Here is a 26,964-nt window from a genome sequence, read left to right on the forward strand (position 1 = left end):
CAGAGTGTATCCGTGTACGTAAAGTGTGAGTGAGTTGTGTAAAGCGAGAAGAAGCAGAGTGCTGGGCTGACTGGCTGGCTGGCCTAACCACCTCAAGAAAAAAGTGAAAAACCAGCACCGAGGAGCTGATGAAGCACTGAAAAATAACAAGTTGTGGCCAGCCACAAAAATACAGGCTTAGCTTGTTGACCAAAAGTGTACCACCACAAGAAAAGGGAGACAAATAGTCGTCTATCCACACACAGCTAACGCAGTAACTAACGAATACAACAAAAAGAAAATATACAAAAAAAAGAAAGAAGAAAAAAAAATAATAAAAAATAAAAAAGCATAACATAACTGCTAATCGTGCGTGATCGTTCATCGTATAATCGAGAAAATCTAATGACAGTGTTCAGTGTGGTAACAAGGAAAAGCAACAGCAACGAAGGCGAGTAGTGACAACGTCTACTTGCGCTTTGGATTCAGTTTCACAGTCAGAAAAGAAAAGAATAACAGAATAGCCATATGTAAAGCAAAACAGAACAACAACAACAACGACAACCCATAAATATATAATCGTAGAGATAAGTGTATTATCCACCTTTGAACGAGCGTATTAGACAATCTAATCACCGACGAACGACAGACACGTATCCTGATTTTGATCACACACGCACACACTCCTCCTTGTCGTCCTCTTCAAGACATCGTCCAGTTGAGTGCATTTTATTGAGGGAGGCGAAGTGCATTTTAGAGGAACGAGCGTGTAGCTAGCAAGCGAGCGAGCGGCAGTTGAATAAACGAGGGCGCTGCACCTCTTTCCCCATTCTCAATGTAAGTTTTGTGTTTTGTTCCTTTCTTACTTCTTTCTTAATGGTGGTTCACTCACTGTGTTTGCTGCTGTTGTTGTTGGGTTAGTGAATAACAAAAACAGCAGCAAGACTCGCATATGTATGTGTGTGTGTATGAGGTGTATATACTGTTTGTCTTATTGTTGTAAATCTGCATCAAAGATTTTATTTGAATTTGTTTCCCTTTTGTTGTTATTTTTTCTTTTACTTTTCTTCTTTCATTTATTTTTTGTTAATTATTTCATGTTAATTTACACACTTTTTTCATCACTGTCGATTTCATTGTAATTCCCTTTCGCAAAAAGCGATTTTATTTTTATATGTCGATTTGTACGTGCGTTGTTTTTATTGTTTTTGTTAGCAACAAGTTTGTTTTTTGTTGGTTTTTATTTTCAGTTGAGCCATTAATTTCTGGTTCTACTGGTTTTTCTTTTGTTAGCAACATTTTCAATTTGTTTATTGTGTGTTGCATGACCTCCCTTGGCCCACGAAGTGTTCTCCCCCTTACTGTTGTTTTTTTTTACTAAATGAAGGATTCAAATATCGATTTTGATGTAGAAATTTAAGCGAAACAGAAAAATATGTTTTTTTTTAGTCTCGGGTATTATTAAAATAACATTAGGAATTGCATTGAATTGGAAATAGATATAGTAAATTAGACCAATATAAATTTTGAGAAAGTACATAGATTATCTCATGACAATTGTCTTGCCGCAGCCGTCTTATTCTCGCCGCAGAAAGGGTCATTTCGAATTGTAGAACCGCTCAAGCTTAATGTATTAGTTGTGGATTACTCCTTACATACACATTAATATATATTTGTTAATATTTATGTTATATTCAAGAAAACTAAGTACCGAGAAATTAGAACAGTGGAGAAGATCAGGTTGTGGTAATATATCTTGATGTTTATTGATCAAGCATAAAAAATCTATATATTCCTAAACAAACATTTCGATTTACACTAATAAACTTAAAAGTGGTAGTGAGATTATTGTACGTATCCGTTATTCAATCTATTGTGTATGTTCTCCTAATGTCGGTCGGAATTTCGATCTTTGGTATTTGTTGTACGGTATAAATGTTAAATAAATAAAACACCATTGTTTTTTAATTCATTTTTTTTGAGATAAAAATTTCGAACATAAAACATTTTTGACATAAATATGAAATATTAGGCGTTATCATTGAACTTTCAACATTTGGCCTGTCCCTTTTTCGAAGGATTTTCCGGGCCACTAATGCGACATTTTAGATTTTGCTGTTTTTATTTCTGCATTCTCAACATTTGTAGTCATTTTATTAGTATTTCTAAGAGCAGGAAAAAAATGACAAATGCTTTCTTTCTTTGTACTTTTTGCCGTACCTTTGCGTATTTACGTAGGTACAAATAAGTGTCAGCAAAATCCGTTCATTTGTAAAATTTAAATAATCTAGGTTTAAAAATATCTTTTTATCAAGTCGGGTTGACAGCGATAATTCCTAAGATAAGATTAGTGGGCACGTCGATTTTTAATTATATAAAAAGAAACTAATTTTCATTTCGCATCTAAAACGACTTTAATCGGCGAATTTAATAACACCTGCAGAAAAATTGGATAACACTTTTATAAAATCCGTAGTACGTTTTACAAGCTTAATATATGAGAACAGTTATTTAATATTTTTGATACATGGATACGAATAGCACTCTTTCCATAGCATGGCTGCTAGAAATCGCTTTAAACGTGCAAATATATCAATTTATACATTTTAGATACGTAAATGGTAAATGGTCGAGCGATCGGTATGTGCAAAAATCATAGATACACCGAATAAATATTTTTTCCACAAAAATATAAAGCCGAATTTGTTAATTTTTGTATAAATGAGATAGACTTATTGGCGTATCACATGTTATAAGATGCGTGTAGTATTTTGAATCTACTTATCATAATGTCAAATGTAAATCTTGTTATAAAATAATGTTTAAAATTGACAAAATGGCATATAGGGTAAGTATTCCTAATGTCTACATCTATTGTATTTAAGGGACCCTCTACCCATTCTCGATTTTTTATTTGTTAGATTTTAAATGGCTGGTAAATGAGTACCTATGCTTGTTAAGGTTTGTAACTTTGCACATACATATTTAAAGATTTACAAAAAATGTTTGTTGTTGTTTTTTTGTGACCAAAGAAAAGTCCTTATTTTTGACAGCGGACATGATAACTCCTCACTGGAACTTCGGAATCCGAAAATTCCAACGATGTTAGAAAGAGTACATGTCTGGCTCTCGCATGAACTAGGATTATTGGCTTCGCACAACAATTAACAAAATTGCGGAACTTTGATGTCACCTTAATTCCCGAGTCTTACTCGGCCAACGTCTGTCACCTCAGCCCATTGTGTAAAAGCAATAGGGCTGCTACAACAACAACAAATGTTTCTTAAGAAAGCATTTGTGAGCATATCGATTTTTAAACGCTAATAAGTATATTAAAATTTAATATTTTTCACTCGAATTATTTCGTAATTGTAAACAATAAGATGATACATATAAAATAACATTTAATAAGCCTTTAGGAACAAAAAAGTCTGCATATTTCTATAGCCGTCATATGGAAGCATTTTTCAATAATTTTCATATACAATAAAAATCAGTTTTGAATGGGTTTTCACAATTTTTTTAAATCTATAAATTGAGTGTGTTAACCATGCCGAGTATTGGATAAACGTTTCCTAAAGTCGGCAGCAAATTTTTTATTTTTTAATTTTAATATTTTTTTAAAATAAATCAATTAACAACACTTTTTTTTGGATCAATGTACATGGAAAAGTATTTTCACAAAAAAATTTAAAGAAGGTAATAAAGAAATTTGTCAAATATATAAGTTTTTCTTCAATAAATAATCCTTCTAAAACGACATCTTGTGGGAAAAATGGATAAAAACTAGTAATAAGTACGATATTAACCCTAAAATCAGTTTTTGTCATTTTAAGATTTTTGACGTTTTTGATTTTTGAGTTTTAGTGTATTCTGAGACTTATAGTAAAACTTTATGGCGAACATTTCTGTAGAATATTCTGAGCAGCTTTAACACCGTTTTGAATGAGTTTTCAATCACTCCTGGAAAAGGGGACCGAAAAGACCCCTTTAATGAGTCGGTTGAGGGTTAATGTTGCATACCAAAATATTCCTCGATATTTTATCAGTAATATTGCCGAAGACACTATATACCTAAAATGCAAGGATTTCAAGAAATCATAATTCGAAAATTATCAAAATTCTAGAAAAGGGGGAATATAGCCCCCCCTTTTTAGGTTACCTCCCGACGTAAACTTTCAAAACCCCGATACACGTGTTTTCTTTTTTTTGGCCCCTCTTTCATAATCTGTTGGAATTTCCCGGTAATTATCAAAAAAATTCAAATTTGTCGCACAGTGTTATTTAAGGCATTAAGTTGATAAAATGTTTACATATTTGATTCTAATCAATTTTATTTGAGGAGTCGTATAATAATTATATTTAATTCAACAACATTATGCAACATTATATTAAAGTATTTTGGAAATATGTTTTTTTTGTGCTTTGTAATGGATGTTGCACGTGATTTACTGCCTCCCATATGATGATACGTTGAATAGCCTCCCATATATTTTCACCTATCTCAGCATAAAATTTCATGAAACCGTGTTTATTGAATAATTGCAAGTTTGATATTTCAGCGCTAACAATAATGCCTGTTTCTAAAATATATTTAATTATAATAAACTTAAGTAATGTTCATTCGGATAGCACATATGAAATGCTAAAATTTAATGTTGTTATAAAATATTGACAATTCTGAAATTTGGTGCCGACATTTGGCAAAAAAAAAAAAAGAACTACTATTTGCGAAAAAATTATTAATTGCACCAACGACTAAATGAAATTATAAATAAGATTAACTTTAACCTAAAAAAACTGAATAAATAATAAATGAAATGGTAATCAATTGAAGATACGTAAATGCTTAAAATGCCGTACAGTACAGCTTAAAATGCAGTACAATCCGAATACAGAACGATTTAAAGAAATGGTACTATAAACATTTTCGCCTACGCAACTAGTAAACGTTAATGTTTCATTTGTTTATTTAGCGAATAACCAACTTCCTAATCGACAGAAAAAGCCAACCAGACCTAACATACATTAAAATCAAAATCAATTTAAAGTGAAAAAAAGAAAAATTATTTGTTATGGACAATGGAAAAATCGAGTTCAAATGATTAAATATTTATTTATTACAGCATCCTTCTAACATTGAGCAATGCTGCGTTGAAGATAACGTGAGTCATTCCCATACATTCCCCCCCGCCATTTACAATTAAGTTATTTTTTTAATGAAGTAATTTCAAAGGAATTTTACTTTGCGGAAGTGAACCTGTTTTTTTGTTTGTTTTATAATTGAAATATTCGTGATAAAGGTATGATGGACTAATTATTCAGTTTCGTTCCTTAAATTTCTGTTCGATTACATTATCATTGTTTTTCTTTGTATTTATATGTATGTATATTTTATTTTTAGTAAATCCAAAAGAAGACAATTCAGTACCGCTGCCTTTTTGCAATTGGTTTTTTTCATATAGAATATACATATTATGTGTTTGGTTATGTTATAACATATTCTATTTATTTTCTTCTATTGCAGATTTATAATCAACAACAAAGGGAATAACCATAATCGAAGGAGGGACGACGCCAGTATCCTAAGCGTTGGCAGCTGCCAGTGCGAAAACATCTTTGATCTTCTTCAGGACGAAACTTTTGTTGCCTCTATTCCACACTCAATATGGCCACCAGCGATGACGAACCTATGCATTTGTATGAAGTCTTTCAGAATTGTTTCAATAAAATAGCAAATAAACAACCTGCTGGAGCCGGTACGAATGTTGGTGTACCTGGGGATCGCAATGGCGGTTATCAATCATCATATGGCGGTCTCGGTGGCATGGAGAATGGCATGTACGGAGGAGATGATTTTAATCCGATACATGAAGGAGCCGCTAGCAGTGGCATGCGATTCCCGAGTGGCGCACCAGTAGATCAGTATTTTGACGGAGGAATTGGTAATGGTGGAAATGCGGGTGGCAGTGGAGGTTGGTATGGTTCACCAGTAGGCGGAACAGGCGCTTACGGCGGCCAAGCAGCATATCAAAACAACGGACCTATGAGCGGTCATCACTTGGGGGGTCCACCACAGCACCATGATCCCGATGCACATCATATGGGTCCGAATTCAGCCATGGGGCTTCAAATGGATCCTGGTCACGTAGGCATGCACAGTCCAGCACCCACATTGTTGCCTCCTATGAGCTCTTTTCGCGGCAATAACACAAATAACATACAACAAATCGGTGGGAATCCAGCTGCACATTCGCCCGCCTTATATAACTCACCACAGCCACATAGCACTCCACACAGCTCCATATCCACACCGGGACCACATCCCAACCATCATCCTATGGGAGGGCACCACGCCGCACCACATAGTCCAGCAATACAGAATGATGCTTTTGCTGTGGGCGGAGTGGGCGTGCCCGGTGTCGGTGTCAATATTGGACCGAAACCTTCCTCCACCTCCAATGTAGGCGGCGTCCCTGGGACAAACGGTCCAAACAGTGGACTGCGTCAACACATGTATATGTCATCAACCCCGGCCGATCAGTCCATCAGTAGTTTCAGTTCAAATCCCTCAACACCTGTGAATTCACCTCCTCCACTCACCCAAAGCGGATTAGTTGGACAGACTATGATGGTGGATAAAAGTGGAGTTGGGCCATCAGGTCCCTCTGGTTCTGGATGGGGTCACACGGTTCTAAATGGAGCTGGTCCCAGTAGCAGTAGTGCTGTAGGCGGTGGTGCTAGTGGAAATTACGCATCCGATATGGTGCCATCCGGTCTGCATTCACTAGACGATGCTCTTCATGTGCTGCGTAATCATTGTGAACCCGAGCTTTTGAGCGGAGTAAATGCGACGCTCTCTGCTATGGACAATATTGATGGATTGTCTTCATTTGTACCAACATCCCCGTCCGGACACGGTATGGTTTCGGGCGGTGCCGGTCCCTCAGTGCTTAACACAACACACGACGTGATGTCGGCGGGTCCGTCGTCCGTGCAAAATGTGGGAGGCGTTGTAGGAGGACTAGCCCCTCAAATAAAAATGGAGCGCACATCAACAACGGTAAACGCAAGTGGTTCATCGGGCGCAACAGGTGCGACAAAGGGCAAAAAACGGAAAGAACAGTCAGCGAATGCAGCAGCTGCTTCCAGTGTGGCTCCGTCCACGTCAGCTATGAACAGCATGCTCGATGTGACAGACACTAAGCCGAGCAGTTCAATGGAAAGTTCCCAGCATGGCCAGGGTCCTTTATCCGGAAAAGGCACAAAAAGACCACGTCGTTACTGTTCATCGGCGGATGATGACGATGATGCTGAGCCCGCTGTTAAAGCCATGCGAGAGAAAGAAAGACGCCAAGCGAATAATGCACGTGAGCGTATTCGTATACGGGACATAAACGAGGCACTGAAAGAACTCGGTCGCATGTGTATGACACACCTGAAATCCGATAAGCCGCAGACAAAGTTGGGCATACTCAACATGGCCGTTGAGGTGATAATGACACTGGAACAGCAGGTGAGGGAACGCAATTTAAATCCCAAAGCAGCATGTCTCAAGCGAAGAGAAGAGGAGAAGGCCGAAGATGGGCCCAAGCTGGCGGCCCAACATCATATGCTACCGCAACCTCCACCGGGAGTATATGGGCAACCAACACCGCAACTACCACCGACAGCCCAAAGCGGTCTCCCAACTGTAGGCCAGCCACCTCTGCAAGCGCAACAACCTGGTGTACAACTGCCGCCCCATTTACAAAGCCACAATCCCGCGCCCCACACCCAATAGCAGGCGCATAGCAGTCTAAACGATCCGCCCACTTCCCTTCTGCCAACAGATATCGCCGCACATCAAACCAGCCACCAGCAGCTGACTACACAGCCGCATCAATCCCGACATCAGACCTCCGGATCTGATCTGGAGCAGCAACTGATGAACAATCTGAGTTTGTTTCGACGACGTCATCCACAGTCGCAGTCCGGTGCCATGTCAAACACCCATCATAATCATCAACAGCAGCAACAACACCCCCCACCTCCGTCACCACATCTTCTTATGCATCACCAGCCCCAACTGTAGGCAGCCAAAAAGAAGTGAAGTGTCCCTCCTTGCCTACACCATGCAGTTGTGTACTGTTGATTTGGATGTCCCGCCGTCATGGTATCGCATAAATTGTACATAGCTATATCTAAATCTATTCGCCAAATTCTGTTTTAGAATTGTAATATCCTATTTTATACTCCCCATTTGTCTTTCTATTTTTTTTAGTTTGTTCTCTTTAATGGCCGTAGTCAAAATCCACCACCATATAACTGTTTTTTTTCGTCCTAGTTAAGAAGAATGTTTTATATAATTCAAGATCATGTATTTTTCCTATCAATAGCTCTCTGTAGAAAATGGAAGGTATGTGACACGTGTCGCAAGATAAATGTCAAAGTCCATTAATTTGAAATTCACATATGATCTAATTCTGTGAAATCCTTTTTCGATTTAGACAAATTCTATGCAATTGGTTACAGCCAATTAATTACCCTATTCTGATGTCATTTGTTATTTTATTCGTGCATATTGCCGCGTATTCTTTGTGATGTCGTCTTACCCTAGCATTCTTTTTTTGCATAGGTATACATTCAACTTTCAATTTATAATTATAATATTTTAATTCCCTTTTTATTTTGTTAGCTAATGGTGGTGAATAATCGGTAACCGATTTGTTTCCCCAAGCCTGAAGTGACTACAACTAAGTGCTCTCCATCATTTGAGTTACGTAGAGGAAGAGTTAAACTTGGATAACTGGTATCTTATGTAGAAGAGATAACACTTATTGAGGTTTAAATCTGTTATATGTGTCTGGATAACTTAGCCAATAAATGATGTAGCACATACTTGTATTGACTTCGGGCATTCAAACGTAACAAAAACCTTTCTGCCAAGCTCAAATCATAATCGCATGTTCAAGATGCCAATTGTAATAATGTAGAAGGACGTTTTGTTCTATATTGAAAACGTCGATACACAGCCAGTTAGTAATTATTGTGAGATTGGATTTAAACGTATCTCGACATGTGAGATGTTTTTATCTATAATAAAGTAAAGGGCCATATATATACACCTACATAAAAGGAATTGTTTGTTGTAATAATTATTATAATAATGTTAAGGTCCTTGAATGAAAGTAATCAAATAAATAAAATATTCGCCAACACACAAAATCGACACAAATTATTAAGCTAAATTATACATAAAACAAAAAATTATATAAATAGATATTTATAGTTTATATATATATATATATATATACATATTATATAATATATGAAAACCGGAAGAAACAACAAGTACATTAATAATGTATATTCGATTAAAATAAAAAAGAAAAACAAAAAGAAAAAATGAAAATATATACATAGTTCTGTAAGATGATATTAGTCTATAAGCAAATCAGAAAAAGTCTAAAACAAGAAAAAAATACAATTCCCACTCCCAATACATCCCATCAACGTCACAACAACAATTATACCTTGACAAAGGATACGAGTTGTCAGAGAGAATTCCAAGTATGGCCAGCCACAGACGTACAACTAAAATCAGGCCTAATAAACCACCTAAAAGGATGCAAAGAGCTCTATTGTTAAATGGATTTAAGCAATTTAGCAATTGATCGCTTTGAAAACTAAAATCAACCCATACAAATACACACGCAACAGAGCTTTTAATAACGTCTTTTTAAAATAAATTATATTCCTCTAAGGAATATACGAAACAAACAAGCAAAAGAAAAAGGAAAAAAATACTAGTGCAATACGTAGCCGTATTGGTGTGATAATTGACTATCAATTGAATGCTGGCTATGTACTGTCTTTTATTTGAAATACAAATTAAAATCAAAAGGACGTTATCAGAAGCTCTGTTGTCGGCTAATATACACACACGATCACGATTGTCCATACCACAATGGCATAGAAGGATGCAAGCAAAAAGACATGTTACCCCATAAAGAAGAAGGCAAATTATGTGTAGAAAATTATACAGATTTATATAAGAAAGCGCACACATACACAACTTACATATATACAAGCTTTACCTGGAATTTTCATCTAATTGTATGTAGTTTAGACCAAAAATTATAAAAAAACGAAAAAAATCATCATGCAAAGTTTGTCATGCCATATACCATTCTTGTATTATAGCAAAATTATTAGGTGACAATTTTTCCTTTACTTGAATTATTTACTACATCTTTCTTTTGTTTTGAAAGGCATCTATAAAAAAACAACAACAACAACAAAACCTATCTATATTCATAGTTATCGTTCTATTATAGCATAATTTTGTATTTGTTTTATTTTATTTTTTTTTTTTAATTTTTTAATTCTTTAATATTATATTTTATTTGACCTAAGTATTGTTTAACAAACATCTACATATTTTTTTATAATTGTATTAACTTTATTTAAATGTAATTATTGTTTAATTTTTTATCAATCTTATTAATTATAGTAGTTACACACAGACACAAACACAAATCGTCATACATTGCTCATATACAATATTTTTTATACTTAATTTTATTTGGATCTTTATTTCTTTATATATATTTTTTACATTATACATTTTTTAAAATGAAAAAAAAAAAACAATAAAAATATTACCAGTTTCATTTTATTTTATTAGTGGTTGACAAACACCATGATCCCCGATCTACGGATCGATCGATCCGTAGACCGTAGTCGAGAAATCGATCATACTTTATGCTCAATTGTATCAAATAAAACGAAAGCAAATGAAAAGGCAACAACAATTATGTTATGGAAATAAAACGAAATAAATAAAATTTATAAATTAAAATAAAACAAAATAATTGAAAAAAACTATGTATTATTAAATGCTATTAAAGAACGTCAAAATATATTATATACATATGTATATTGTATGTACTTAAACAAAATTCAATATCAATGCTTTAATTCTTGCTTGTCTCATGAGATAGGAATCGACAACATTCGGAGTAGTGGTCGAAAGTATGCCATGGTTGTAATCCTTGTCAAATTGGGATGTAAGGATGTGTAATTGAAATCTTTTTTGAGTTAACATATTTTGGCATAAATCAATTATCATTATGATGAAGTATACACTGCGTATCATAACTATAGACGCACCTTTAATTCAATTGGTATGTTAGTTGACAAATAAAATGGACCCATTAAGTTATTGTTCACAATAAAACGATCAAAAACACATATTATTCAACAAAAATAATTAATTTATTCTTTATGGTTTCGCCGAATTCTGCACTTTCAAAATTGCTGGTGTTGCATAACTATAGACGCACTTTTACAAAATTAGAAAAATTTATTTTTGAAAACTTAAATAAAATAAAATAACTTTTATAAATAATGGGTAGGATCTATTTTGAATAAGTTCAAAAATTATATCCATCACACTGTTGATCAAAATTATTCGAAAGTATTCATCGATTGACCGCCATTCATCGATAATCACTTCTTGGAGGTAAAATACAGTTTGGTATTGGAGGTTTTCTGCATAGACACGATGAGTCAAGATTCCACACATGTTCTCGATCGGATTCTGGTCGGAAATTTTAATATTTTTTTAATTTTAACCATACTTGAGTACGGCGACTTTTATGAACTGGCGCGTTGTCCTGCTGAAAAACGAGTCCTTGATTGTTGCTGCTTTCCCAAAATGGCAATAATTTGTCTTCCAAGACTTGAACGTACTCCATCCGACAACATGGAAATGTCAAATAAAGCATTCCGTGGCTATAAAATGCTCCCAAGGCCATTAAGGAACCGCCACCGAAATATCGTATTAAGAAATAACGATATTTCGGTAACCGCCACCTTGGGAGCATTTTATAGCCACGGAATGCCTTATTTGACATTTCCATGTTGTTGGATGAATTCAATGGAGTACGTTCAAGTCTTGGAAGACAAATTATTGCCATTTTGGGAAAGCAGCAACAATCAAGGACTCGTTTTTCAGCAGGACAACGCGCCAGTTCATAAAAGTCGCCGTACTCAAGTATGGTTAAAATTAAAAAAATATTAAAATTTCCGACCAGAATCCGATCGAGAACATGTGTGGAATCTTGACTCATCGTGTCTATGCAGAAAACCTCCAATACCAAACTGTATTTTACCTCCAAGAAGTGATTATCGATGAATGGCGGTCAATCGATGAATACTTTCGAATAATTTTGATCAACAGTGTGATGGATATAATTTTTGAACTTATTCAAAATAAGGGAGATCCTACCCATTATTTATAAAAGTTATTTTATTTTATTTAAGTTTTCAAAAAAAAATTTTTCTAATTTTGTAAAAGTGCGTCTATAGTTATGCAACACCAGCAATTTTGAAAGTGCAGAATTCGGCGAAACCATAAAGAATAAATTAATTATTTTTGTTGAATAATATGTGTTTTTGATCGTTTTATTGTGAACAATAACTTAATGGGTCCATTTTATTTGTCAACTAACATACCAATTGAATTAAAGGTGCGTCTATAGTTATGATACGCAGTGTATTGTGTAAAAATATATTGGGAAACAAAGGCGACCAAGACAATATTATTAATGGTAGGTATGACAGCTTATGATATAAGAGTTGGTGCTTAGCCGTGTTCGGTAGATAACATCAATAGTTTGTAACAAATAATGGTGATTTTTGTCAACGAAAAACAAACATCATTTTCAATCTGCAACGTATACCGTTGAGGAATATAACAAAAACAACTAACAGGTTTCTATGGCTATATGATTTCCAATAACATAACATTTGATTTGTACGTTGTGCTATTGCCCATATTCTATCATGGTTTAATTATTACAACGTAGGGTAAGATGTGTATGTTCATGGTACCCGATAGCAATGGAAGTTCCAATCGATGGCATGTAACTATATCCAGCACTAGTACTACTTGTAGCTAATTTGGTCCTAAAGTAATGCAAGCAAAACTGATTGACTACCTTTTTATCCTATAGTAAATGAGAAGGGGTCAATATATTGTTTTGAATACTATGTGACATAAATTGAAATATATTCAAAATAAATTGGAAATGTTTGCTTTCGTCTGGATTTTGGGATGCAGTAATAACTCTTCATTCATTTTTTACGTTTTTAGTTGTGTTTAAAAAATCCGAGTAAAAATGGTAAGGAGGAATCCCAACATGACTCTTGTGTTGATTTTGAAGTATTGCCATATAATTTTAGCATAATTAATAGATTTGCGTTCCTGAACTTTTAAAATTATTTTGTACTCTGAGAGCGATTTTGAAAGGTTTCCCTTTTACTACTGTGAAGGAAAAAATCATGTTTTTGTATTTTTTGTCGTACATAGGGGTTCATCGGCAGTAGCAGTACGGCAGTATAGTGTGTTAATATTACATACGTAAGACCTCAACATTTTCCAAAAATAAAAATAGACATTTTAATGTGGCTTTCGGGAAAGCATTTGGAGCATGTCAGTATTGATTAAATGTGTTCATCCTGGAAGCATTCGAAATATGATGGAAGGTTAGGTTCAAAAGAGAGGTGGATGATACCACCACATGTCCAAAAATAAGAAGGACATACACATAAGCCATTTTAGGCCTGTTGTGCGCTCTAGAAATGCGGAGAAAGTCAAGAATTAGTGAAAGTTTATATTAAAAACATTTGGGTTTGATTCCCCTATGAATCTAGGTATTCCGTGTTTTTTGCGAACTCTTTCAATATTCTCCATTCACACCCCCTCAGATCAGTTAGTCCGTGAAGAGTGTCATTTCCCAAGAATTGTCTCCGAAGGCATGTAAATGCTGGGCAATGGCACAGGAAATGTTCCATCGGTTCATTGTCTTCCACACACGCTCTGCACATGCTTCTACTTTCGCATCCAATTTTGAGTAGATGTGCCTTCAGGCTGAGGTGTCCCGTCAGAATACCCGTCAGTCGGCTTATTTCTTTTTTATTTAGCGTTAGGATTTGCTTAGTTTTGTCTTCATTTGGTGATTTCCTGTCCACTCATTATCCCAAAGGGGTTGTGGGTCTCATTCGCCTCATTTCATTTCTTGGCGCTTTAGAAACATTTTTGATGACGCCCATAAACAAGTGGAGCATGGATCTTGTCAACATCAATATAATAAAGTGCACACATCTGCAAGAAACATTATTAAAAGGACTATTGGAAATCTTAAAAGTAGATTTTTTATAGATTCTATTTTTATTTTGATCATATGGTGGTTGAGTTGCCCTTTTTTATTTTCTTTAATTTTACTATAAAAACTAATGTGAATACTGTATTTTTTAAATATTAAATATTACTTCAGCGTTCTTTTTCAACGTGTACATGCTCAGAAAAACACGTACGATCTCATTTCGTTTTCAATCCACAAGGCTATATGTGCTCGAGTTATATTCCCAATATTTTTTTGGGAATTCGAAATGGAGCACACCAAATTTGGGAAAATGTTTCACATTCGAGCAAACTCGAAATGCAGCACATGTGCGAATATATCGGATATTAATCGCTGGGAAAAATTAAAAGTCTTGCACCACGATTTTAGTAAACGATGGAGTTGCACAAACGGTACAAGTGGCAGTATCCGGAACGAGACATAGAAAAAAACGACCTTGTACTCGTCATGAAAGACAACTTGCCACCTAACGAGTGGAAAATGGGAAAGGTTGTAATGACATACATTGGCGAAGGTGATCACGTAAGGGTAGCCGACATAAAGACGTGCGATGGCTTATTAAGGAGGCCAATTACAAAACTACTCGTAATTCCTGTGGAAATGAACTGTGTCGTTTACATGTTTTATGGAAAGATACATAAACAGTTATTAATGGACCATATGTCGAATGGTCAAAATTTTCTGTGTTTTTTGTTCTACATCTTTCTTTCCAGAACATGAACAAAGGTCGTGAGCAGTGCTTAGTGTGCTACCGGCACCTTATCCTCACAGCTTGTCCTATGTTCCGTAGGATGGCGCAGAAGGACAGGGAGTATGCGGTGCGGGTACACAAATATTGCTTAAATTGCCTTGGGAGGGAGCATCTGATGCGTAACTGTAATGCAGTAGGCAATTGCAGGATATGTCGGGAACGGCACCACACACTATTGCATCCAAACAACCAGCGGCAGTTTGACAACAATCACCAGCATCCGCAGCGGTCCAAGAACAAACCCGCACAGAGGCCCAATAATAATCCACAACAGCAGCCCAAAGGCAATCTCCCACAGCGGAACAACAACAACAGGTTCACTCATCGGAACAACAACAACCCGCCACAGAGGTCTAACAACCCCCCTCAGAGGCCAAACAACAACAACAACCCCCTCAGAGGCCAAATAACAACCCCCCTCAGCGGTCGAACAACAACCCCCCACAACGATCCAACAACGCAACCACTAACAAGACCCATCAACAACAAAAAAAATCTTCCGTAGCGGATCGGCTAACGTATATTACACGTATACTTGTGGTGTTTGTATATTTCTATGTGTTGTAGTTGTTGCTTTTTCTGGCAACTCATAATCCAAAGGCTCTAAATTCGTCTGAATTTAGACTTCACAACAGATCCTACGTCCTTGTGGGAATCTGTACAATAGCTTTCTTCCTGTCCTTAATAATATTTGTCCTTGGTTTGAAATTTCGGTAACCGATTCTTCGATAAAAAGTCCCAGTCCAGTTTTTCCTCCTAATCGAGAACCATCCCGTTCATACAACACTATTCTTAATTCATGTCATCAGAGTTTTTTTATTTCGAACATTTTGTTTATTGTTTTACACCAAAATTGTAACATATTTGCGTGAATCACATATGAAACTAAATAGAAAAAATAATTCTCTTTCTCCTGACTATAATATCAACTCCTATCTCTTTACTTTTAATTCATGCTTTCCATTTTTCCTGAAAAAACTAAATTTACAACCTTCTGCATATATAAAAACTAGAATTTTGTTTACTTTTCATTCATCATTTTCAATTTTACTGAAAAAGATTGAAATTTTAAAAAATTTGTTCATGCTGTCAAAATTAATTTATTTTCGATAAATTCTCTCCAGAAGCTATTGCTTCTATACAAAAAACCTTTCATACCCAAATGTCTCTTGTAACAAAGCGAAGTACTTAGCTGACCAACGACATAAACTGCATGAGAATTTCGCTGGAGCCTCACTTCGAGGTTAACAAGGCATTTACAAACAATACCACACCTTTCCCACTGTTGTGTGTTGTCACATCGCGACAAATGCACACAACGACTTTGTTGGTGTTGCTAGTGTACAGCAACAAACCAAACAGTTTAACCGTGCCTGCGTCTACAACTTCAGTAGTGTTGGCGGTTTATTTGGGATACCATTTGTATTTTGTTTTTGCAAAATAGTCAGGCTGAATCCCAGTTTGTTGTTTTTATAAAAAAAAACAACTATTTATTAGTGGGGAATGTATGGCATTGTTTGCCGAGGGGTAAGGCAGGGAAGACTATAGTTTCGGATCACGCCACTGATCCTCATCAGTTCCCTTAGTTTTTTGTTGGGATATTCTCCCCAGAAGCTATTGCTTCTATACAAAAAACCTTTCATACCCAAATGTCTCTTGTAACAAAGCGAAGTACTTAGCTGACCAACGACATAAACTGCATGAGAATTTCGCTGGAGCCTCACTTCGAGGTTAACAAGGCATTTACAAACAATACCACACCTTTCCCACTGTTGTGTGTTGTCACATCGCGACAAATGCACACAACGACTTTGTTGGTGTTGCTAGTGTACAGCAACAAACCAAACAGTTTAACCGTGCCTGCGTCTACAACTTCAGTAGTGTTGGCGGTTTATTTGGGATACCATTTGTATTTTGTTTTTGCAAAATAGTCAGGCTGAATCCCAGTTTGTTGTTTTTATAAAAAAAAAACAACTATTTATTAGTGGGGAATGTATGGCATTGTTTGCCGAGGGGTAAGGCAGGGAAGACTATAGTTTCGGATCACGCCACTGATCCTCATCAGTTCCCTTAGTTTTTTGTTGGGATATTCTCCCCAGAAGCTATTGCTTCTATACAAAAAACCTTTCATACCCAAATGTCTCTTGTAACAAAGCGGGAAAGGTGTGGTATTGTTTGTAAATGCCTTGTTAACCTCGAAGTGAGGCTCCAGCGAAATTCTCATGCAGTTTATGTCGTTGGTCAGCTAAGTACTTCGCTTTGTTACAAGAGACATTTGGGTATGAAATGTTTTTTGTATAGAAGCAATAGCTTCTGGGGAGAATATCCCAACAAAAAACTAAGGGAACTGATGAGGATCAGTGGCGTGATCCGAAACTATAGTCTTCCCTGCCTTACCCCTCGGCAAACAATGCCATACATTCCCCACTAATAAATAGTTGTTTTTTTTTTTATAAAAACAACAAACTGGGATTCAGCCTGACTATTTTGCAAAAACAAAATACAAATGGTATCCCAAATAAACCGCCAACACTACTGAAGTTGTAGACGCAGGCACGGTTAAACTGTTTGGTTTGTTGCTGTACACTAGCAACACCAACAAAGTCGTTGTGTGCATTTGTCGCGATGTGACAACACACAACAGTGGGAAAGGTGTGGTATTGTTTGTAAATGCCTTGTTAACCTCGAAGTGAGGCTCCAGCGAAATTCTCATGCAGTTTATGTCGTTGGTCAGCTAAGTACTTCGCTTTGTTACAAGAGACATTTGGGTATGAAAGGTTTTTTGTATAGAAGCAATAGCTTCTGGGGAGAATATCCCAACAAAAAACTAAGGGAACTGATGAGGATCAGTGGCGTGATCCGAAACTATAGTCTTCCCTGCCTTACCCCTCGGCAAACAATGCCATACATTCCCCACTAATAAATAGTTGTTTTTTTTATAAAAACAACAAACTGGGATTCAGCCTGACTATTTTGCAAAAACAAAATACAAATGGTATCCCAAATAAACCGCCAACACTACTGAAGTTGTAGACGCAGGCACGGTTAAACTGTTTGGTTTGTTGCTGTACACTAGCAACACCAACAAAGTCGTTGTGTGCATTTGTCGCGATGTGACAACACACAACAGTGGGAAAGGTGTGGTATTGTTTGTAAATGCCTTGTTAACCTCGAAGTGAGGCTCCAGCGAAATTCTCATGCAGTTTATGTCGTTGGTCAGCTAAGTACTTCGCTTTGTTACAAGAGACATTTGGGTATGAAAGGTTTTTTGTATAGAAGCAATAGCTTCTGGGGAGAATATCCCAACAAAAAACTAAGGGAACTGATGAGGATCAGTGGCGTGATCCGAAACTATAGTCTTCCCTGCCTTACCCCTCGGCAAACAATGCCATACATTCCCCACTAATAAATAGTTGTTTTTTTTTTTTTTTTATAAAAACAACAAACTGGGATTCAGCCTGACTATTTTGCAAAAACAAAATACAAATGGTATCCCAAATAAACCGCCAACACTACTGAAATTCTCTCAATTGTTAGAGATGGGACAAAATTCTTGGTGATTCAGAGGATGATTCGAATTGAACAACGTACAAAAGTAGGTGTTCACTCAGACAATTTTGTATGGGGAACTATGTAATTACTTCATAATTAAGGGTCGAACAACGAATGAGAGAGCGAACAACGCTCGTCTGTACATGGTATAAGTTTCTTGTCCTGAATTACTCCCAGATACTTAATATTGATATGGCTATCGCTTTGTTTTGGAAGATGGGCTCTTCATACTGACCTATTTTTGTCTTTCTAGTGAAAAGACTTATCTCCGTTTTGTCCGGATTTACGTTTAAGCCCCTCGGTTTTGCCCAATCGTAGGCGATTTTTAGCACCGTTTCGGCTTTCCTGCATAGTGAGTTAGGATTCTTTCCCCTAAGAGGTATTATAACGTCATCTGCATAACCCTGGCTTCCTGTCAGGCTTTCGGTGTGTTCCTGAACCTTAAGCATGCATTAAAGAGTGCGGCTAGATGTGATAAAATACCGCCTCTTTTTGTAATAACACGGGGAAGACGTGACCCGGTCCTGCCGCTCTCAATGGTGAGAAGCTTTTTAAGGCGTCTAACACCATTGGCTTGTCAATAATAGGTTCCTCTGATCTCACTTCCCTATCTGTCATGACATCGTCCATTGTCGATGTGATCGATGGGAGGTGAGCATTGTTTCTATCCTATTACCCTTATCGTCTACCATAGTTTCGGGTTGGGTGTGGGTCTTGGATAGAAATTTCTTGATTTTTGAAATGTTGCTGACGCTGTCTATCTGTTCGCAGAACAGCTTCCAGGAGTTGCGTTTGGCGGTTCTTGTCAATTTATTGTATTCTTTCCGTATACAATACTACAGAATACTGTATATTTGTTCTGTTCTGTTGTAAAGCTTTCGGACCTCTTTTCCTTTGTTTCGAATCTCCCCTGTCATCCAGGGTTTTTCAAAGGCAGATCTCCGTTTTCGAAGAGGACAACATTCTTCGAAAGACTTTACAATTACTTCCGTTAATTTGTTGACGTTCCTGTCTATGTCATTCATATCTAGGCATTCATAATTGGATTGACCTAAACCCTCCTTGACTAGTCTCCCAAACTTTATCCAGTTAGTTTTAAAATTAGTACTCTTCTGAGACTCTCCACTCCTGGACCTCATCTATTAAGTTTGCTGAACATATTGTTATATCCAATACCTCCTCTCTAATTCTGTTAATAAATGTAGTTTTATTGCCTATGTTAAGGGTTATCAGATCGTTGTATTCAAATAATCTAGAAGGGCTTGCCTCGTTTGTTAGTATTTGTACTGCCCCACGCAATATGATGTGAGTTTGCATCACCACCAATTAGTACTTCGATACCTGTTTCCTGTGCTTTCTTCACCAGTCGCTGCAGCTCCGCTGTTGGTGGTGGTATCGGCGAGTCGAACGGGAGATACACTGAAGCCAGGTAAATGTTAACACTCCCCTGTTTCAGTACAGTGGCGTCCGATGTTGACAACTCTGGGGTGAAGATAAAGCATACATTTTGTGACATATTTGCATAAGAGTTGGCAATTTATATGGCTTAATCCAGAGATCCAGGGTTGCCGTCTCGCTCCGATGGAGGTTAATCTAGATGACTTCTATCAGTTGTCCTCCACTAACCGGTTTTCTTGGGATCTGTGATCTTCACCTCGGCTCCCTCCTTTTTGTTGCTGGTTTTTTCCTCTCGCTGTTTTCCTTGGCTTCATCGTCTCCAATCCTTGCCTTCCTGATTTTGAAGTACACAGCATTGGACACGTAGAGCCCCTTGCCCTTCGTCTTAGCCAGACTTGCCATTGAAGACCTGTCCAAGCCTAACACAAGGAGAGTCCCTTCCTCCTTCTCCTCCCTGTGGAAGAATTCCCATGCGTTCCGAAATCGCTGCCTCTAACGAAGACTGTAGCCTTTTGTAGTTGAGGAATGTCTTTTTTTCTCCCCAGCTTGAGTCTCATTTTTATCTATATGTCCAATCCTTGCCACTAACTTCCTAAGGGCTTTTATGCTTTTTGGATTTTCAAATTCCAGCATTAGATAGTCCCCTTTGAAAGTGCAGCTATCCTGTTCAATCCCCTCCTTGTCGTAGGTACTCCATAATCTTGGTGTTGACCTTACCATATGTTGCTGTCATCTTCCTCTTTCGCAAATTCCGGTTGGTCCGTTTGGGATTCCCGGTCTTTGCGGAAGATTCCGACCCAGCACTCGTCTTTCTGATATCAGAGCCAGTTTCGTCTGCCCTCGTCAGTGGATTCTCGTGGCAGTCTCCTTTGACGCTGGTTTGACTCAGTTTTCTCTTATTATCGGTCGACGGGAAGCTCTTTTTCTTTATGGCGGATTTGACAGTCGCCTGCTCATCCGGAGACCTTATGCTCTTCGCCGCTTCCGCAGAAGTGGAGGGAAGGTCAGGCTTATCCTTTTGATCCTCTCGCTCTTTTTGTTCATCCGGTTCATTCTGACCAACTTCCGCCTTTGTGCCCCAGACAACTGCTTCATCCTGGTTGTGAGTTTGGTGATATCTTTACTCACCTCCTCTATCATATTGTCTGATTATCATAATCAGACTCAGAGTTCGAAGTTCAGTCCCCTCCTGTCTCTGAAGGCTGGGTCGAGATTGCTCTTCCCCTGTGGTTCCTCAACTTCGAGTTGGTGTTGCACGAAGGCTGAGTGCTTGTAGCTATACCTTCAACTAAAGATGCCAAGACAACCACATCTGACGGGGCGTGACTCGTATGCAGATCAAAGACACCCGCCGATATTGAGTTATTTAAGCTCTGCACAGTAACTTGAATTCTTTTTTCTTCTTTATCCATCTTTTATTTTTTGTTTCAGGGGAATACCCCCATAATTAGTTTTTGTCTGCGGGGACAGAAGTCATGGAGGTAGGTGATCAAACTATTCCATTACTTGCAGCATACACTGGTTGTAATAGATTAGTATCAGTTGATATCAAATTCTTATTTTTTTTTAATAAATAGTGTAAATTCGCGTTAGTTTAGATGAAAAATAAATTCCATATAATCTACATATGGGCAATATTGCCAATTTTTTAATATTCCTTTCCAAAAAATCGACTTTTTTGTTTTCGTAGTACATCAATGATTTTTAGTACACATATAGAGAAAAATATCCTGACTCCGATCAAATTTTTGGTTCGCGATCAAATTTTTGGTTGATGCGCGCAAAAGTTATCAGGGTTTCAATTTGAGAAAAATAATAAAAATATACGAGATTACGATATTATTTTCATTATATTCATATATTCATGGCAATGCATCCACCTAAAAATTAATTTAGAAATATCTACATAATCTAAATGCCGCGATAAATCAAATGATATCACAAATCACAAAGAAATTTAAGAAAAAAATGTTGGGGTTATTCTTCTATTTTACTCGAATTTCACCGAAATATTGACATATATAAAAATAATCACTTCTCGTGTAGAAGTATACACCTTGCGGATTATAGCAAGACCCTTCCGATAAATATTGGGGTTCTATAAATATGAATAAATCTTAAAATAAAACTATATTGTGAAATAAACATCGTGTAATCTCCAAAAGCATTTGATGCGCATGCGGTTTCCATGAAATACTAAAGGATATCTTCCAATCCATACATGTTTTGCGAAATTTCATTTAACATCTAAGATGACCTAAACGTTGCATTGATGTACCCAAAAACTCGTAAAACGCGAATAATTTCCGAAAACTCCATATGCCATAAACGCGCATCCGATTTCGGTGTGAACCCTAAAAAAAATGTGGTCCATTAAGAACCATGGATGACCCAGCTCACTCTATTTTTGAGATAAATTGGATACATCTCTCTTTGGGCTGAATTTTTTGAAGTTCTGGGAGAGGGAGAGGGGGGCACCTTTGAACGTGGGGCACCTTTGAACAGCGCTCATAAAATCTTGGTTTAATATTTTTCCGACCCGCAACCACATTTTTGTATATGGCAATCTTGTTCTCTATATGCGTAAACCACTTTGGCTTGCTTTTTCACTTGTCGAAAAATTGTGCATGGGTGACCATGTTTTCTGAGTGTCATTGTAAACTTTTTTCATTTGGTTGTAAGCAGGAAGAATTCTGTGATAGTTTTCTTTCGTCAAACAAATTTGTTGCATTCCAACTATCATTTCAAACATAACTAATGTAATTTCTTTCATATATATTTATTACAAAAAAAAGTTATTTAAAATTTCCGTAAAATGCCATGGGTGGGGCACCTTTGAACATGCCCATTAAATTCGAGTAAAAAAATGAGTTTTTAACTTTTGGATTCGATTTCTCAAAATTTCAAATGGGCTAATAAGATTACGAAATTAACGGTATTTTTCACCATATTAATTTTTGTTTTTAAGTAATTTTATGTTTTAATAACTTTTGATCTAAATTTTTTAAATTTTGAACATTTTTTATATATTTTTTAATGAATTAATGCATTTCTGATATATATGAATAAAATACATATATATTTGAACAGAAAGACTGTAAAAAACCATGCCGTTCAAAAATAAAAGCTTTGTTCAAAGGTACGCCCCTAAAAAGTTTTAAACACTTTGACTTCCTCCATTGAAACATAATAAAATATGTATATCAAGCTTAAAGTATGTCATATGTATATTCATTTTAAAGGTTACATATGTACCTATTAGTTAAAATTTATAAGAAACCAAAAATTATAAAATAAAAAATTTTATAAGGCTTGAAAGCAAAAAGTGTTCAAAGGTGCCCCCCTCTCCCCTACTATGCATAATTTGTATATCCTTCTCCACACTGCGGTACAGGGTAGTATGCGTTTGTGCATATGTTTGTAACAGGCAAAAGGAAACGAGATAGATCTGAGTCGATTTATGCATGTCCGTCCGTCCATCTGTCCATGTTAAATTGTAAACAATGTACAGGTCGCATTTATGTTCCGAATTCGATGAAATTTGACACAGCTCATTTGTTTGTGTCAAGGACGAACCCTATAGTAGCTCCCATATATAGTTTCGTCCGATTTTCAGTAAATGGTGTACCGCAGCCCCAAAATTTGTCGATTGACACAAAATTTTGCACAATGTACTGAAGTTAGTATAACCTACTGTGTGGAAAGTTTCGCTAAAATCGGTTCAGATTTAAATATAGCTCCCATATACATATAATTTCGTCCGATTTTCAATAAATGGTGCACCAAAGCACAACGAACTGAGGTAGGTATAACCTACTGTGTGGAAAGTTTCGCTGAAATCGGTTCATATTTCAGTAAATTTGGCGCACACCAAAGCCCAAAAATATGGCGCAGGGGCCAAACAGAACGACTTGTTGTATTGGTTTCTATATATTCTGACATTATAGCCCACAAAGTAGAGGAGTATTTTTTCTTTGTTGACAAATGATACCCTACTTTGTATAATTCTACCATGGGCATAGCTACCTAAATTCAAAATTTGTGTATTGCCATGTAGGGGAACACTTTTTCCTTTCAAGCCTCATACAATTTTATTTTATAATTTTTGTTTTTTTACAAATTTTAACTAATAGGTGCAAATGTAACATTTAAACTGAATATACATATGACATACTTTAAGTTCGATTTAAATGTTTTATTACTGTTATACTGGACCAAGGCATTTTTGAACGGCATTGTTTTTTTTTACAGTGATTATGTTCTAATATTTATATATTTTATTCATACATATCAGAAATGCTTTTATTTATTAACTTAACTTATGCTACGTTTACATTTAATCGGATTTCGTTAACCCAGTGGGTTTAAATTGTCAATCCTTTTGCATATATGTCAAATAAATCCTCATAAAGTAGGTTAACCCGGTAAAAATTCTAATGTATATGCCGTTTTAGTCTTATTAACCCATTTGAAATTTACAGAAATCGAAGTCTGTGACATTTTACGGAAATTATTTTTTTTTAGTAAGTATGGGAGAGGGGGGCACCTTTGAACACTTTTTTCTTTCAAGCCTCATAAATTTTTTTCTTTTATAATTTTTGGTTTCTTATAAGTTTTAACTTATGTAACCTTTAAAATGAATATACATATGACATACTTTAAGCTTGATATACATATTTTATTACTGTTTTAATGGAGGAAGTCAAAGTGTTCAAAACTGCCCCCCAGGGGCGTACCTTTGAACAAAGCTTGGTATTTTTGAACGGCATGGTTTTTTACAGTGCTTATGTTCAAATATATATGTATTGTATTCATATATATCAGAAATGCATTTATTTATTAAAAATATATATAAAAATATTCGAAAATTAAAAAATTCTGATTTAAATTTATTAAAAGATAAAATGACTTAAAAACAAAAATTTATATGGTGCAAAATACAGCTAATTCGGTAATCTTATTAGCCAATTTGAAATTTTTGAGAAATCGAAGCCAAAAGGTAAAAACTCCGTTTTTTAATGGAGTTTACTGGGTATGTTCAAAAGTGCCCCACCTGTGGTATTTTTCGGAAATTTACATGGTATAATAATTTTGTTGTACAAAAAACGAAAATATATATGAAATTTGGAAAAGTGTCAACTCATTTGACAGAAAAATGTAAATAAACAAACAAATTATCATCAAATTATTTTTATTTTGAAAATGAAATATTTTGCAACAAAAATTGAAAAACATTGAAAATCTATCAAATTTATATTTCTATCTATTCCATATCTTTCCTATAATTGAGCCATTGCCATATATATGTGTAACATATATGAAAATGCTGGGAATAGCGAGTTATTCCAAAAGATTTGCTTCCTAAAAGTTTCCCAGCAGGCAGATTGAGTAAATTGAATACAGGAGCACATTTAATAAAGAACATTTTTAAATTGTATGCGTTCCCAATTTTCCTGTTGGGTGATTTTTAAAAACATAATTTGTCTAATTCATATTGACACTAGTATTACGTTGGAATTAAATCAGCTGGGATTTGCTGTTACCTTTTATAATTGTACCATGGGAAATTTATAATAACTTTTTTTGTAGAAAATATATATGAAAGAAAATACATTAGTTACGTTTGAAATAATTGTTGGAATGCAAAAAAATTGTTTAACGAAAGAAAACTACCACTGAATTCTTCCTGTGCCCTTACAACCAAAAGAATAAAAGTTTACAATGACACTGCGAAAACATGGTCACCCATGCACAATTTGTCGACAACTGAAGAAGCTAGCCAAAGTGGTTTACACAGATAGAGAATAAGATTGCCATATACAAATATGTGGTCGCGGGTCGGAAAATTTTTAAACCAAGATTTTAAAGGTGCCCCCCTCTCCCCTAATATATATGAAAGAAAATACGTTATTAATTTTTGAAACGACTGTCGGAACTCAAAAAAAAAAAACGAACAAAAATGAACACTGAATTCTTCCTGCTCCCTTCCAAAAATAAATAAATGTTTACAAAGGCACTGCGAAAACAGCTAAAAATGTTCACTCATCTACATTTTGTCGACAACTGAAAAAGCTAGCCAAACTTAAGGCGCGTTTAGACTACAGCTTTTATCGTGATAAAGTGCATTATCTCGATTTAATTGCTAAATCGAGCTGAATTTACCTCGATTTACCATACAAAATTAAATCCACTCAATATATCGATTAACTCGAAATCCTATGCTAAGTCAATATAGTTTCAAATACAACCCTGTCTTTGTCCCAAAAATAAACATTTCTCCTTAAGGTATGCTTTAAGATTAGTTAATATTCAAATAACTGCCGAACAGAAATATGTCAGCCGTTAAAAAATTTTATTGTTTGCATTTATAATAAATTTTCCTACAATTTAGAAGAACAAAGGTTGTTATGCATTTCTGACCTAGTGGAGAGCAATTCCTAATAAAATTATAAAAATATTTAATAAAAATTTCCACAAAAATCAGAAGAGCAGTGAAATGTGTATATATACGAAAACAGATACCTGCTGACAAATCCACTTAATGTCATTTTATTCTAGTCTAAACAGTTAGGATAAAAGGCAAAGTCTAAATGTGCCTTTAATGGGCATTGAATACTATAACCGCTGAAACACCTTTGTGTTGTCAAAACCCATATTTTGAAACCGGTAATGCAATCACAATATCAACCAAATCTCTTATTGTGATTTGAATATTTAGGATTAGTGCATTGTACAATGTCAGCGCCATCTATATTTGACTTTTTGAACTATGTGCCAGCTCACAACTATATAAATATTGTAGCCTAAAAGTATGCATTACATTTTTATTTGTGGTTGTGTAGTTGTGTAGAAATATTTTCTCTACATTTCTACATTTTTTAACACTGACAACAGTATCTATATTCCGCTTTGCTAGAAGTGTTCAGGCTCTTAGGCCTGAATGAATTGATAATAAATATAAATATGAGTCAATAAATATAAATATTCCAATGCACTGGATCTGTGAATAGGCCATCCAACAATTATTTGAATATATCCAGACAGGGCTGTATTGCTAACTCAAGGCCAGCGGGATTTTCTAGCTTTTATTGA

The 26,964-nt window shown here is 35.8% G+C and overlaps 1 protein-coding gene across 1 annotated transcript; it reads left to right on the top strand.

Annotated features, from left to right (window-relative positions):
* The first annotated feature begins 5,586 nt into the window (after nt 1-5,586).
* LOC133329055 (protein daughterless) lies at nt 5,587-7,887 on the top strand. Its single transcript, XM_061537553.1, has one exon. It carries the CDS (start codon nt 5,648-5,650, stop codon nt 7,760-7,762), a length of 2,115 nt encoding a protein of 704 aa, XP_061393537.1. The 5' UTR covers nt 5,587-5,647; the 3' UTR covers nt 7,763-7,887.
* Nucleotides 7,888-26,964: the final 19,077 nt, after the last annotated feature.

This window comes from Musca vetustissima, unplaced genomic scaffold, assembly GCF_032173495.1.
Source record: "Musca vetustissima isolate MV318-11 ecotype Yass unplaced genomic scaffold, APGP_CSIRO_Mvet_v1 utg16045, whole genome shotgun sequence".
Lineage (NCBI taxonomy): Eukaryota > Metazoa > Arthropoda > Insecta > Diptera > Muscidae > Musca > Musca vetustissima.

Excerpts from the sequence above, each read along its gene's own strand:
- LOC133329055 (XM_061537553.1), top strand. The coding sequence starts at position 5,648 with ATGGCCACCAGCGATGACGAACCTATGCATTTGTATGAAGTCTTTCAG.